Here is a 13426-nt window from a genome sequence, read left to right as displayed (position 1 = left end):
CAGCTATAGCTGGCGCTGGGGGTGGTACAGGAGGGGAAACTCTAGCGACTGTATTCTCGTCTGAATGCTGCATTGGAGGAGGAGGTGGGGGAGGAGGTGGCGGTCGGGGTAAACCATGTGTTTTGTCTGAGTTAGACACTGGAGAGGCAGCGATAGCTGGTGCTGGGGATGGTATAGGAGGGGAAACTGCAGCGACTGTGTTCTGATCTGAATACTGCATTGGAGGAGGAGTAGGAGGGGGAGGAGGTGGCGGTTGAGGTAACCCATGTGTTTTGTCTGACTTAGACACTGGAAGAGGTAATCTCGCCGGTTGTCCAAGAGGTGAAGCCACATCATTGGGAGCTCCTATTGGAGGTGAAGCAGGACAAAAAGAACCAGATGTCTCAGCTTGGGAAGGTTTGGTAGGATCAGCTGATAATGTAGCAGATGGCAGAACCGACGATGATTTTGTTATTCTAGAAGACTCCTGAGGAGAAACATCGGATGCAAGAGAAGTTGGAGGCAGTGTCACGGGATGTTTTTCGTTTGGAGTTGTTTGATGAAATGTAGAGCCAGCTAATGACACCCACGAATTTCCCTGTGAAACTGTTTCAGCCGGTTGGACAACAGAATGCTGCAACTTTTCTGACGGTTGAGAAGCAACAGTTGGAACCGGAGGAGGTGAAGGAGGGGGAGGTGCTGCTACTGGAGCCAACGATGTTATAGTAGGATGAGGTAGTGGCGGCGTGGAAGACGCAAATGAGACCACTTTCCCATTATTTTCCTGTGCTTTTTCAGAGAATTCAGAACCGTCCACAAAAGGTTTAACCGTTGCAGAATGATGCACAAGCTTGAGAGAAGGGGACTCTTGACCTGACAACTTTGTTGCATCCTGGCTACTTATCTGAAGGACAGAATGCGTATCTTCTGCTATAAACTTCTTGGCTGTACCAGTAGGTTGTTTCTCCGGTGAGTCCACCGTTTCAACCTCGGACACTGAAGACAATTTTAACTTTGCATTACTATCCATTGCTGCCTGTTTCACTAAATCATGGATACTTTTGGGGCTTAACCCTTGTAGTCTTGGGCTTGAATTCCCCCCCTCTGGTCTTTCATGGACAGCATTTGCAATAGCTAAATGCTGAAGCATATTGCGAGTGGCATCCGTCTGATCAGCCCAGTCAACTTGATTGAAGAGCTCCTGAACTTTGGAAAAAACTTCTATTGGAAGACCATCTTTCTCCTCCAAGCACGAAAAATCCATGACGTCAACAGACGAGGCAGCATCCATATCTGAGAAGAGAAGCTTCACGCAGAAAAGTACTCTTTGTAAGTTACTAAGCTAAAAAGGAGTAGCCGCGCATAACATGTAAAGAGAATATGAGTACATACCTCAACTCTGAACCCCTTTGGGAATTGGTCTTTAATATGCCATAATGTGTCTACTTCGTCACGGTTAAGCATCAAGATGTTTGATCTAATAAAAGCTGTGTTGAAAACCACTCGAAACAACATGACCTCTCTTACCAGGTCGTCGTTCAAACTGAGGCACTCAATCACGATATCACCTTGAACATGACAATTGATGTCAATCTTGACTAATTCACATTCTGCCTGCAAAACCAAATAAAATGCAACAGAAGGCTGATCAATGATCAAAATGATCTCTCTAGTTAAGATCATAAGATGAAGATGCAATTTGGCTTTTATCTATCATATGCTAGGCCAGAGGTCACGTTATGATTATGAATCTGCCGTGAACAATACCTGCTTATAGACCCTAAGGTGTTTGCCTTTCTTAGGAGTGGAGTACAAAAGCTTGGGCTTTTTATCATCAACAAAAAGCGGATCCTGACCATAGACCCGGAAGATTGGGCGGCAGCCTCCTTGTCCACTCACATCAGGAACAAATCTCAAAATAACACAGTCCATAGTGAGAGCCCTATCCAGAGGAGGCCATTCAGAGACCAGATTCCTTCTAGACACGTACTGTAGATATCGACACTGAGAAGGAATAGGGTTCAACGGCGAGAACAACTGCAGAAGCTCACGCGGAGCCTGCTTGTAGATCATATCCAAAGTCTTTAACTCGCCACTGTACTGCTTCCTGTATATAAGCAGCGCAGCTAGCATGAAAGCCAGAACAGGCCAAGCCCCTCGCTCGCAATGCATAAGCAACAAGTTACTTGGGCCAAGCGAGAGCCAGCTTTCACTCGAGCGGAGAAAATGGTGCATGACTTCCACAGGCAATAAAGAGCAGCCTTCGTAGTGGCGAGGGTAATCCATTATGGTCAAGCCGTGTTCTGATAAGACATCAGCCATCACGCTACGAGTACCCACTTCACGGAAATTAAAGACAAGAGAGGATACATCGGGGAAGTGCTCCTGCAGCTGGTTGATTACTCCCGCCATGTAAACTTTGTAGTTCTCTTCTTCCCAAGAATCGGAGGAGAAGCAGCAGTCAAACACTGCAAAATAAAGATAAAACATTTGTCTTCAGTATCAGTGTCTTAAAAGCCAATCATGATTTAAAATTTTAAAAAATCCTATTTTTATCGCAGACACACAAACATTGCTAAAGCTATCAACTTTCTGGGAAAGTAGAAGATCACAGATCAATATTTGACCTAGATCAAAGACAAAAACGATCTAATTTCACAGAAGGTAGCAATGAACATAGAAAGCCTCGATTTTTTCAGACACTCAGATTCATAAGACCGGGAAGTAGAATCAGACAGAGAATAGAGAGAAACAGACCGAAAACTCGGTCGCAAATCTCGAGCAAACCATCTGGAGGCTTGCGGTAGAACAATTTGCGAAACAAGGCCATTGAATCAAAACCCTAAACCCCCTTCTTCTTCTTCTTCTCGTTGGACACAGAATCGACGACCTTTGTGTTTACTTTTTTTTTGAAATCTGTTAGGAAGAAGGAGATGTAAAAATGGTGTTGTATCCAGGAAGAGGAGAAGGTCAGCTTCTTCTGGCGCGTTTTACTGACGACGTGGATCCCATTATCAGCCGCCATCTCTTTCGTCGTGCCACGTGTCTTCTCATCTACGGACGCATCGGCATTAATCTCTCTAAGGCCGTTTTTATTTTAATGGGCTTTTTATTTAGGCCCATGCGTAAAGCCCGCCTATGCCTAAAGAGCAGACTCCTCTTTTCATGCAGTGTAGTAGTAGTAGATCCTGGCTCTTTTCAACTTCTTTATTGGTTCTTAGTTTCAGACCTTCAGTTCAAAGAATAATAATGGTTCATAACTATAGGAGCTCCTTTTTAGGCTTTTAGCATAACTTTACTTAGCCAGTTCGGTTCTGTTTTAGCATAATTCTGATCTGTTTTGTGTTTGTTCTGTTTGTAGAGATCCTTGCCATGTTCAACTTCTCTAATGGTGTTGTAGATTCTTAGTATCAGACGTTCAATCCAAATATAAAATGATGTTAGTATAAAATTTGCTAAAAATAGTGAGTTTGGCTATTTTTATCCAAAAACTAAACTCTGATCAGTCCGTTAATAAACTACTTTGATGGGCATTCTGTTTCTCCTATTTTAGACGTCAGTTTAGGGGGGCTCAAGTCAGATGAATTATTCCTATTTTCCAATGTGTGACAGAGTAAAAAAAAAAAGGTGCGAAACAACATCTTAACAAATATTAACTTGGTTGATTTGCCGATGATCTGAAGATTTAAAAGCATTGGAAAATTGTGTGTTTAACATGTAAGCAACTAGAATACAACACCACCTCTTATGTCTGATGTATTATTACATATATAACATGTAAGCAACTAGAATACAACACCATTTTGCTTTATTGAGAAGAAGAGGTATGCACTAAAATGAGTCTCAAAGGCAGAAGAACGGAAAGAGTCGGTGTTTGTTTAGAAGAGATCAATGTCAATAGAATTCACAAGCACCCCATCATCTTCCCAGTTTATATCTTTGGCTTTCGGATCTTTCTCTATTATACGCAACGGTGCTTCCAATGGTGGAGGGCTCTGCAATCACTCTACATGTGTTAGCCGACAAACACGACTGTATGGACATGAAGTAATATATGAAAGTTATAGTCCTACCATGCCTCGTATGAGAGGCCAATTGATCCCGCGGAAGAAAGCATGCTGTTTTATCTCATTTGTCCCACCTTTGGATCCTAACCGACTGCTTGGATCTCTATTTAGCAACATGTTGATCAACTGTCTACCTACAAGACTTACCTGCACCAATTCATGGTTAAATTAGTATTTGTTTTTTTTTTTCATTTGCAAGACAAACATGTTGTTACAAGATAGATGGATAGATAGATAGCTCACAGGGATACTGCTGGGGAAGGTGAGATCTTTGTGCAAGATGTTGGCAAATGTTTTCTGCCTATTCTTACCCCTGAAAGGTGTGCGACCATAAAGCATCTCATACAACAAGATACCTAGTGCCCACCAATCAATAGCACTCGTATGCCCAGAGCCCGTGATTATCTCCTGTAATGATTAGGTAAACTATGAATAGACACGCATTGAGGACAGCAGCTGCAAATGAAGAGATAAAACATTAAGTGCATGACCGTACAGGCGCAATGTATTCTTCAGTCCCTACAAACGAGTTTGACTGGGCGTTTGGTTCTGCAACAAATGTCGGTAATGGTTGACTCTTGGATCTCCTTCGTTTGCTAGGTGCAGGTGGAATAATAAGCTGCACACAATAATTCTCCTAAGTATCACATATCTTTATATTATCAGTAAATAAATGGAGTTGGAGTTAAAAAACACAAGTACCTGGGGTGTGCAGGCCGTCATGAATGATAGATCAAAGTCTGCTAATACAATGTGTCCATCCTTCATGAGCAGTATATTTTCAGGCTTCAGGTCTCGGTACACTATTCCTGTTTATGGAGCATATATACTTATTTTAAACGAAACTGCTAGAATGATTGGAGGAAAAGACTACTCAAGGCGTGTGGCTAAATGTATAAACAAGAAATGTTTAGATTAACAGAGACAAGGATTCATTTCACTATTTGTTACCTAAGCAGTGAAGATATTCTAAGCCAATAACGACCTCTGCTGCATAGAACCTGATGACAAAGAAACTAATTAGAGTTACTCATACGGGTAAGAACACCACATTGATATATGCTTCTGACCAGTGGATCTTGTGTCACACATAATGGAGCAAATTAGAGTGAGTACCTTGCTGAATCCTCCGACAAAAATTTCATCGGTTGTCTGTCAAGCAGTGCAAACAACTCTCCACCGGGGCAGAAGTCTGTAATCAAACAAACATGCGTAGATGTCTGGGGCCAGAACATAACGCTTTAGCAATGAGAAGCAGGAGCTGAAATGATCAGAAACAAAAAAGTAGAAAAAAATTACCTGAAAGGAAGCGTAGAGAGTGGGAAGGAAAGGATGATCCAGAAGGGAAATGATTTCTCTTTCGATGCATGCTCTGTGAACCTGTATAAAAGCTGCACGTTGTCAATGAGAGGTATAATAGAAAATTTCATTTTTAGGATGAAAAGGGAACTCATTCTCCATCATATACCTTGTTACGATTCAACATCATGGTTTTCTCCATTGCCTTCATGGCATACAACTCACCTGTGCCTTTCAGTTCAACCAAATGGACACTATGTATCCCATAGAAGCAAAATCATGTAAGTATATACAAAGTAAAAGGAGACTAGAACATATTTTTACATCAAGTTTACTATTATGGTACCTGCCAGTATCACCAGAGCCCAACGGTTTTATTGGCTTGAAATGGTGTAGTCCTACTGTTTCTCCACTTGCTTGGATCTACAAAGGAGACTATAGCAATCAAAACAGGATGACAGAAACAAAGTAAAACAGTAATGTAGTTTGATGCATGCCTTCTGTATTGCTTTCCAGGACGTACTCTCCTTCTTGTGAGGCAAAGGATAGACAGGTTTTGAGTGTGCAGCCCACAGGTCTTCAGGCCGCTAAACACACATCAAAGATCGATTGCATTTTATACCTTTGCATCTTTGTTAAGTAACCATGAACTAATGAAACTTACCATATTAGCATCTGGAAGTTCTCTGACAGCTTCATCTACATTTGTTGCTGTAGCTTTCACCTGAACAATGTGATAAGTCTCCTCTGATGGAAAAGAGATTTTTTTTTTAAAAGCGCAGAAGGATATGAACTAAGTACCAGTTTAGAACTCTGCATCTCTGTTCTCTCAGATAAACGGTTTCGGAGAGGTTCCACATGATCACTTCCATCAAGCTGCACACCGATGAAGTATTGAAGCTCTCCCTGGTGATGAAAAAATTCATGTAGTCAGCAAAATATCAAAAAAAAATTTCAAGTATCTGAATCTAGACATAATAATCTCATGGCGACCTTTTGATCACGCATAGGTTGCAAGTGGAATAAGTTCCAGAATTTCTTTCCTGCAAATGATTCAGAGGACTGATGAGCATCTGCAGTTGAAAATTTGCAGGAGAATTATTTGAAAATGTTCATTATCAGATAACTTACCGCTCTTCGTGTAGTTTATCAACTGGACAGTTATCTCCCTTTGCTCTCTAATTGCGTCTCTTATCTTCTGGACAGTCGCTTGATCTGTCTCTGGCCCCTGAAGAAACCTGAGGCCAACCACTTTGCACATCTTCATATCCGGCATGATGAATCTCATGAGTGAAAGGTACAAGGAGAAGAATATTCACATACCGACAGTTTCTCCCCAAAATTTCCTCACGTGTATACTCTGTCAGTTCAAGAAAGCTGTCTGATGCAAATATCTGCAGAGAAAACAATTTGCATCATTATATGTTTACCACATGTCTATGCCAACATAGCAGCACACTTGACTAATATAATCGATATATGACTGAAATAAACATACAATAGGAGTATCAGGAAGACGAGGATCACTGATGACGAAATTCTTCTCTATGCGCTCAAGAGTGGTAGCCAGATCAATCCCTTGACGAATATCCCTTTCTCTTTCTAAACGGTCCCAACTGTCCCTCGGCTCTATTACTTCTGTGCTCAACATCAATTCTTCAGGTTCCACACTAGGAGCATCAAGTGATTTGCTCTTTGACCTGCACGTTGCATGAGGGTTGATCAAAAAATCATTCAGGGTATATATCTACAGCTTTCAGAATATGTTAGAGAATACATTCTAAGGCTTAGCACAAGGTTACAAAAGTACACAACAAATAAATAGAATAGAGTAGGACATTGCAGCAACTGGAGTTTGGCAATGATATCAAACAAGTTGCTTTCAGCAAAATGCTGGCACTTCCATCACACTTTTGTGAGCAAGATACATGCCTTTAAGGATTTAATGTTTACGAGTTATCATGGATATGGGGGTGAAAAAGACTCACTTCGCTGGAGTAGAAACACGTCCAGGTGTTCTGGCTGACTTTGAAGCCTCATCTGGTTGTATAGCTTGTCTAACAGGTGTAGTGGTAGTAGTACTACCAGGCGTCACCATTACATCATTGCTCACTGAATCTCGCACTTGAGACTTGCGATGTCTCACTGTTTGCACGACCTCAGTAATGGAATCCAAAGCTTTCTCCTTCTGGCGAGCTGAACCAACATCAAAATCATGACATGTTAACATTCATTGTTCTTATCACACAAAAGAAAAGAAAAATTCGTTAATTCTATAGAGGGAAGCAGAAACCATCATATCGGATCAGGGATTTGGAGAGTCCATTAGGCCTCAATGCTTTATCGTTCACGCCTTCTGTGTATTTGCTTACTTCAACCTGCATCCTGCAATACAGGAGAAGACGGAAGCGTGAGAATGATTGGTAGAGGAGACAGTTAACTAATAAAGGAAAAAAAGGGGGAGGTACCCAATGAATTTGATGGTGTTGCCTTGGTCATCCTTAATAGGAGTGATTGTGAGAAGATTCCAAAAGGGAGTTCCGTCCTTTTTGTAGTTCAAGAGCCTTCCACAGTAACTCTTTCCATTCTTGACAGCATCTCTGATTTTGGCAACCTCTTTCTGGTCTGTGTCAGGCCCTTGCAGAAACCGGCTGCCATGGGTTTCAAAATCAATATCATGCTACGTATCAATCATGGATGAAACTAGAAAAAAAAAAGATTTTATGAGAGGAGACGTACCAGTTTCTTCCAACAATCTCTTTCGAAGAATAACCAGTCATGGTGAAGAATCCACTGCTGGCATATACTATGGGACAGTGTGGCTGTGTAGCATCAGAGACGACAAAAGTCTGCTGCAACGTGGAAAGAGCGGTTTTGAGCTCCTGCGACACTCTAGGAAAGGCCCCAGATTCAGAAGATGATGATTCTTCAGATGACCTCCTAGACGTCTTGCTTCGGTCCACTTCACTAGACACCTTGAAACTAATGCCATCTTCTCCTGAGTCAGGCTTAACAGCTGATAAACCCCACTCGGCAGTTCTCTCTGCTAACTTTGCAGTATCTTGAAACTCCATCCACTTACTGCTGCTTCCTTTTCCATTTTCATCGTGAGGCTTTGATGAAGAAGAAGCTGAAGCTGATCCGTTTACCTCTTTACCACTCGAGGGGTTGAAAACCTCAAGGGATTTGCGTTCACTTAATGGCTCTAAATCCGTGAAGATAGACGGAGGGGCTCTTGGCCTCTCCATAATGTTTCTTTATTCTCTTTCTTTTGGCGAAACAGAGGCTACAAATCAAAACCAGACAAGTTCACCACAGAGTTAGATAGGTAGATGACACACCTGGTACCGGGAACATCCAATAAATGGCATTAAAGGTGTTTGAAAGCAATCAAGAAACACGTTAAAGAAAGATTGAAGTTGATAATAAAAATAAAACGAAAATAAATAAAGACCAGACGTGTAGCTTTATCAGCTGCAACTCTGGATATATAGTACATGGCTTTAATAGGAGCAAAGACGATGAGAAAGCTTTGATAGTTGAAAACTCACAACTGTACAATAATGTTTCTGAGGCTGCAAATGAGCGATGCGGAGGGATAGACATCGCTTTCGTCTATTAAAAACTCACATGGACCCATGAAGGAAGGACCACACCCTATGTTTACCCTAAATACGTGCACTCTTGTTCATCATTCCCCTCTTTTGTAATTTCTTCATCATCTTGAATTTATTACACTCTCTATTCACATTTGCAATAATTGATTTGAAAAAAAGCAGACAAACCGACACACCTGCTTCTCAGGTTCGGTAACTGTAATATCATAAAGTGAAAATTAGATAGAACTCAGTAACTTACGAGTGTCTGAGTAGCACATGCGCCATTTGATTAGACGGAAGACGAACACTGTGTGTATCGTCTTTCTCCCAGGATGCTTTCGCAGACGACGAAACAACAATTTTGTCTTGCGTCTATTCATTCACCGTCTGTTTCAGCTTTCAAATAATGGTCGATAAATTAATTAAGGCGGACCCCACCCCATAAGCAAAAACCTCATCAGGGATGTTAGTGGGCCTGTTCTTTTCCCACTTAAAGCCCATTATGACCTTTAATAATGGGCCTTATCATATTAATGAGGGAGAGAGACTAGGGGAAGAGAGGAAGAAACTGAAGCAGCAGAGAAAGAAAAACAATGGAGGGCGGCGGCGGCGTTAGGCTTCATGTCGGAGGATTAGGAGAAAGCGTCGGGAGAGACGATCTTCTCAAGATCTTCTCTCCCATGGGTTCCGTCGAAGCTGTCGAATTTGTCAGGACCAAAGGTCGCTCCTTTGCTTACATCGACTTCTCTCCCGCCTCCGAGAACTCACTCACTAAGCTCTTCTCCACGGTGAGCTGATTCGATCCGCCTCCTTCTCTTTCCTTATTCCCTGCTCTCTATTGTTCTTAACCGTGATTCGATTTTGGCAGTACAATGGATGTAAGTGGAAAGGAGGGAAGCTGCGGCTGGAGAAAGCCAAAGAGCATTACATGGCTCGCTTGAAGAGGGAATGGGCAGAGTCAGCTTCTGTTTCTGCTTCTTCTGATGACACTGTTAAAGCCCCCGAGGAGTCACCTCCTTCCACTCACCTTAACATCTTCTTTCCCAGACTCAGAAAGGTACCTAAAAAGCTCATCTGTTACATCTAAGGTAGTAGTAGTAGTAACTTGGAGTTGGGGATTAGGGTTGAGATGACTTTGGTTTTGGTGCAGGTGAAAGCTATGCCACTAAGTGGAACTGGCAAACATAAGTATAGCTTCCAGCGTGTTGCGGTGCCGTCTCTTCTTCCCAAGACTTTTTGCGATTGTGAAGAGCATTCTGCTTCTCTCACGCCTCAGGAAACTCATGCCCGTGATGTGGAAGCGCTTAATGTGGGGATAAACGTAGAAGAGGTGAATATTATGAACTCCGTGATGAATAAGCTTCTTCAGAAAGACGACAGCGTCATCAGTGAGAAAGATGACATCATCGTAGATACCAAAGATAACATTTTGATCAATGTGGTATCTAATGGGAAGGACATGATGGACGCTGAGCTGAGTAACTTGTCAAGAAAACGGGTACTTGTAGCTAATGTTTTTTAGTTTTCGTTTACCTAATAGTGTGGCATATACATTATCCCTGATCTGGCTCTTTTATTTTATCTTAACTCAGAAATCAATGCTCGATCAAACACCAGCAGAAGGATATACTGAGGGACAGAAGGGGAACCACCTTCATCCAAACAAGAAGAGGCAGCCAATCATCCCAGAGGGAAGTGGAAGACAGGAAGGTTCACAGGCCATACGTGAAAAGAAGAAACCTTCTGAAGTCGATCCGGATGAACCAAGCAGAACAACAGGCGTCAAGAAGGCGAATGACAATATTTCCTGGTCTCAAAAGTCTTCCTGGAAAGCACTTGTGGCCAATGGAAACAGCAGTAACTTTAGCGTATCCAGTTTCTTGCCGGATGTTAGCTCCAGTAAAGCAGTACAACCTGCATCAGACACCGACGTTGAAGGTTCAGACCACTCAGAGTCAGAAGATACTGACGTTGTAGATTCAGACCACTCAGAGTCAGAAGATGATGACGTTGAAGGTTCAGACCACTTAGAGTCAGAAGATGCTGACGTTGTAGTTTCGGACCACTCAGGGTCAGAAGATGCTGACATTGAAGGTTCATACCACTCTGAGTCAGAAGATAATGACGGTGTAGGTTCAGACCACTCAGAGTCAGAAGATGCTGATGTTGACGGTTCAGAACACTCAGAGTCAGAAGATATTGGCGTTATAGGTTCAGACCACTCAGTGTCAGAAGATACTGACGTTGCTGACATAAATGTGGATGCTGAAACAGAGGAACTTGCAGCAAGCACCGAGGGCGACAGTGAGGATGGAAGTTTGAACGTGGAAGAGGATGAGAATGCAGCAGAGAATTTGAATGCAGAAAATGAAAGCTTAGATCATGATATGGACGAAGAAGAGACAGAGAAAGGACAATTGGAAGCTTCTAAGAAGTCAGCAGGAGGTTCATTATGGCTTCAGAAGGCTTCTTGGACTCAGCTGGTTAGGGACCAGAATGCTTCATTCAGTATTACTCAACTCTTCCCGAATTTACCTCCTGAGAAGACCGAAGCAGATAGAGTGAACAACAGTGGAGATGGCCAGTTCACCTACTCTAACCAGAGTGGAAGTGCCAATGGTGTCGAGGCTGCGGGAGTCCACGGGGCTAGTAGTAGTACCCCTCTGAGAAGTTTAAAAGAGAATCAGCAGACTCTGAAGGCTAAGAATGTGAGTGGAGGAAGTAGATTGGGTGTGAAGAGGCCGATTAGGAGAGAGATTGGATCAGGGGAGACTTGCGCTTTTATGAGAAGCGAGACTTCTGTGAGCGAGTGGAAAAGGGCTAAGAAGGCATTGAGCGAGCCAAGCAGAAAGAAGAAAAGTGAAGAATGAGTTGGATTGTAACAGATCTAAAAAAGCTCTTCAAATTATGTATTCCTCTGCGGGTTTTGTGTTAGTTATACATTTTGTGCTCTTTATTTAAGTTATTGACGTTCACTGGTTTGAAGCATTTCCCGTTAGATAAAAAAGGACTAAAAGTTCATTGATGAACTGAATTTAGACAATAAACGTGGAAGTGTTGGTAAACAGATGAAGCATGAATTCAAGGTAAACTGTAAGATACAGTGTTATGTTTTAACCAAGTTCTCGATGCCAACAGAAAATTGCTAATATGAAATGGAAAGAAACAATCACTATCGATCTTTGAGTTCCTGCTCGAACTGGCCAAGTTTCAGGCGTATAGGCTCCAGGAACTGCTTCATATCCAACCCAACTTGCTGCTTCAGTTTCTGGGAAAGCTCTTTGTCTTCACTGAGCTTCACGTTCACCTGCTCATTGCGCAAAGTGTACGCCGTTTATCAGTGTCCAAATATCCTAATCATCCTCTTCCCAACCATATCAAAAACTCTCTAGCATAAACGTTACCTCAAGATCATCAAGCTCGCCGAATGAGAACTCAGGAATGTCGAGACTCCCCTTCACCTTTTTCGTGTCCTCTTCAAAAGACCACTCTCCTGAGTAAATCACCAAACATAAAACGTATGGAAAAAGCAAGTACTGTTTACACGAACAACGACTACGAGAAGATAAGTATCAACTATATAACTCAAATGGAATACATTTTAATATCAGAGCTTCTAAAAGCCAAAATGGTGACGCCAGTGGAGAGTCTTTACCTTGGACTTTGAGGGAAAGCTCGTAAGTATAGCCAACTCTTTTCTTGTTCCGGACTGTGACCAAGAAAGCCTAGCGAGGGGAGAGGAACAACCAACGGATCATCATCACCCATTCAAGGACAAACATAGAGAACAACACAAAGATGAAAAGGAGAAAACTCACATCTCCAACACATCTGTTAACATCTATAATCTCAGCTTTTCCAGAAGAGAATTGCAATGAACCCACTGACACCAGCAGCTCCTGCGAGTACAAAACATATTAACACTTTGAAAGAGAAAGAACAATAAGGGGAAAAGAAAGAAAGAAAGAAGAAACCTTTAATCGATCAGTGGCCCATTTCGTGATATTTTTTTCCTCCCAAGTGCCAGCCTATGTAAACAAGGAAAATTAAGAGAATGCACACAAGAACTTTAACTGATGAAAATGGAATAGCGAACCTGATTCCATAGGGAGCCGAGGGCAGGAGCATTGGAAGCGACGACGTCGTTGTTGGTGAGCTTCTGTGGCGGAGGAGGAGGAGCTGCGTCCGCTGTGGCTTCTCTCACCCAGTACCTATACGATCCCTCTTTCTTCTTCTCCTCCTCCATGATTTTACTCTCTCTCTCTCCTCTCCTCACTCTCTCCTTCTCATTTAATCTAGGGTTCCTCCGATGTCTCCGGAACTTTCTAGCCTCTCAGAACCAAAATTTTCTATTATTTTCTTACGAATCTTTGTTTTTTCGAGATTGGTTAAAGATGCTGTTCTCGTTGTCTCCAGTGGGGCCCACTCCTGACCCAACCACAAGTTAGGCTTTTCAGTCTTGTCTCTTTTTTTTTGTCAAAG

At 42.3% G+C, this 13426-nt stretch overlaps 4 protein-coding genes across 6 annotated transcripts in view; 1 reads left to right on the top strand and 3 right to left on the bottom strand.

The window, feature by feature from the left end:
• The window catches only part of LOC106318085 (formin-like protein 13), a 6342-nt gene extending 3394 nt beyond the window's left edge, over nucleotides 1–2948 (bottom strand). Inside the window, 4 exon segments of the mRNA XM_013755938.1 lie at nucleotides 91–1285; nucleotides 1372–1593; nucleotides 1747–2447; nucleotides 2737–2948. Coding sequence (XP_013611392.1) covers nucleotides 91–1285; nucleotides 1372–1593; nucleotides 1747–2447; nucleotides 2737–2809 — 2191 coding nt within the window. The 5' untranslated portion in view covers nucleotides 2810–2948.
• Nucleotides 2949–3671: 723 nt separating this feature from the next.
• On the bottom strand, nucleotides 3672–8836 carry LOC106315506 (phototropin-2). Of its 2 annotated transcripts, none has more exons than XM_013753249.1 (21): nucleotides 8085–8836; nucleotides 7814–7996; nucleotides 7639–7730; nucleotides 7334–7541; nucleotides 6844–7045; nucleotides 6669–6739; nucleotides 6477–6583; nucleotides 6339–6388; nucleotides 6147–6251; nucleotides 6010–6069; nucleotides 5843–5932; nucleotides 5692–5768; nucleotides 5515–5599; nucleotides 5346–5426; nucleotides 5163–5266; nucleotides 4998–5047; nucleotides 4749–4855; nucleotides 4543–4665; nucleotides 4290–4454; nucleotides 4053–4193; nucleotides 3672–3974 (listed from the first exon to the last, which is right to left on the bottom strand). In XM_013753249.1, the coding sequence occupies exons 1-21, from the start codon at nucleotides 8591–8593 to the stop codon at nucleotides 3858–3860; spliced, it is 2727 nt and encodes a 908-aa protein (XP_013608703.1). In that variant the 5' UTR covers nucleotides 8594–8836; the 3' UTR covers nucleotides 3672–3857. The 2 variants fall into 2 exon arrangements, with proteins under 2 accessions (XP_013608703.1, XP_013608705.1); XM_013753251.1 differs by having other exon boundaries at nucleotides 3898–3974; nucleotides 4058–4193.
• Nucleotides 8837–9476: 640 nt separating this feature from the next.
• On the top strand, nucleotides 9477–11900 carry LOC106315507 (dentin sialophosphoprotein). Of its 2 annotated transcripts, none has more exons than XM_013753252.1 (5): nucleotides 9477–9732; nucleotides 9813–10001; nucleotides 10095–10442; nucleotides 10537–11124; nucleotides 11164–11900. In XM_013753252.1, the coding sequence occupies exons 1-5, from the start codon at nucleotides 9538–9540 to the stop codon at nucleotides 11812–11814; spliced, it is 1971 nt and encodes a 656-aa protein (XP_013608706.1). In that variant the 5' UTR covers nucleotides 9477–9537; the 3' UTR covers nucleotides 11815–11900. The 2 variants fall into 2 exon arrangements, with proteins under 2 accessions (XP_013608706.1, XP_013608707.1); XM_013753253.1 differs by having other exon boundaries at nucleotides 10537–11140; nucleotides 11180–11900.
• Nucleotides 11901–11952: 52 nt separating this feature from the next.
• Nucleotides 11953–13316, bottom strand: LOC106315509. The gene is made up of 6 exons (XM_013753255.1): nucleotides 13041–13316; nucleotides 12919–12972; nucleotides 12763–12843; nucleotides 12600–12669; nucleotides 12349–12437; nucleotides 11953–12251 (listed from the first exon to the last, which is right to left on the bottom strand). The coding sequence occupies exons 1-6, from the start codon at nucleotides 13188–13190 to the stop codon at nucleotides 12117–12119; spliced, it is 579 nt and encodes a 192-aa protein (XP_013608709.1). The 5' UTR covers nucleotides 13191–13316; the 3' UTR covers nucleotides 11953–12116.
• Nucleotides 13317–13426: the final 110 nt, after the last annotated feature.

This window comes from Brassica oleracea, chromosome C9, assembly GCF_000695525.1.
Source record: "Brassica oleracea var. oleracea cultivar TO1000 chromosome C9, BOL, whole genome shotgun sequence".
NCBI classification, from domain to species: Eukaryota; Viridiplantae; Streptophyta; class Magnoliopsida; order Brassicales; family Brassicaceae; genus Brassica; species Brassica oleracea.
The sequence above is the reverse complement of the archived record's forward strand: the minus strand, read 5'-3'. Positions and strand labels throughout refer to the sequence as shown.

Excerpts from the sequence above, each read along its gene's own strand:
- LOC106315506 (XM_013753249.1), bottom strand. The coding sequence starts at position 8,593 with ATGGAGAGGCCAAGAGCCCCTCCGTCTATCTTCACGGATTTAGAGCCA. Across the intron at positions 6,584-6,668 it reads ATTTTGGGGAGAAACTGTCG|GTTTCTTCAGGGGCCAGAGA; the intron begins GTATGTGAATAT and ends GGTTGGCCTCAG. Across the intron at positions 4,194-4,289 it reads CCTTCCCCAGCAGTATCCCT|GTAAGTCTTGTAGGTAGACA; the intron begins GTGAGCTATCTA and ends GAATTGGTGCAG.
- LOC106315507 (XM_013753252.1), top strand. The coding sequence starts at position 9,538 with ATGGAGGGCGGCGGCGGCGTTAGGCTTCATGTCGGAGGATTAGGAGAA. Across the intron at positions 10,002-10,094 it reads TCTTTCCCAGACTCAGAAAG|GTGAAAGCTATGCCACTAAG; the intron begins GTACCTAAAAAG and ends GTTTTGGTGCAG. Across the intron at positions 10,443-10,536 it reads GTAACTTGTCAAGAAAACGG|AAATCAATGCTCGATCAAAC; the intron begins GTACTTGTAGCT and ends ATCTTAACTCAG.
- LOC106315509 (XM_013753255.1), bottom strand. The coding sequence starts at position 13,190 with ATGGAGGAGGAGAAGAAGAAAGAGGGATCGTATAGGTACTGGGTGAGA. Across the intron at positions 12,844-12,918 it reads GGGCCACTGATCGATTAAAG|GAGCTGCTGGTGTCAGTGGG; the intron begins GTTTCTTCTTTC and ends TTGTACTCGCAG. Across the intron at positions 12,252-12,348 it reads GCGAGCTTGATGATCTTGAG|GTGAACGTGAAGCTCAGTGA; the intron begins GTAACGTTTATG and ends CGCAATGAGCAG.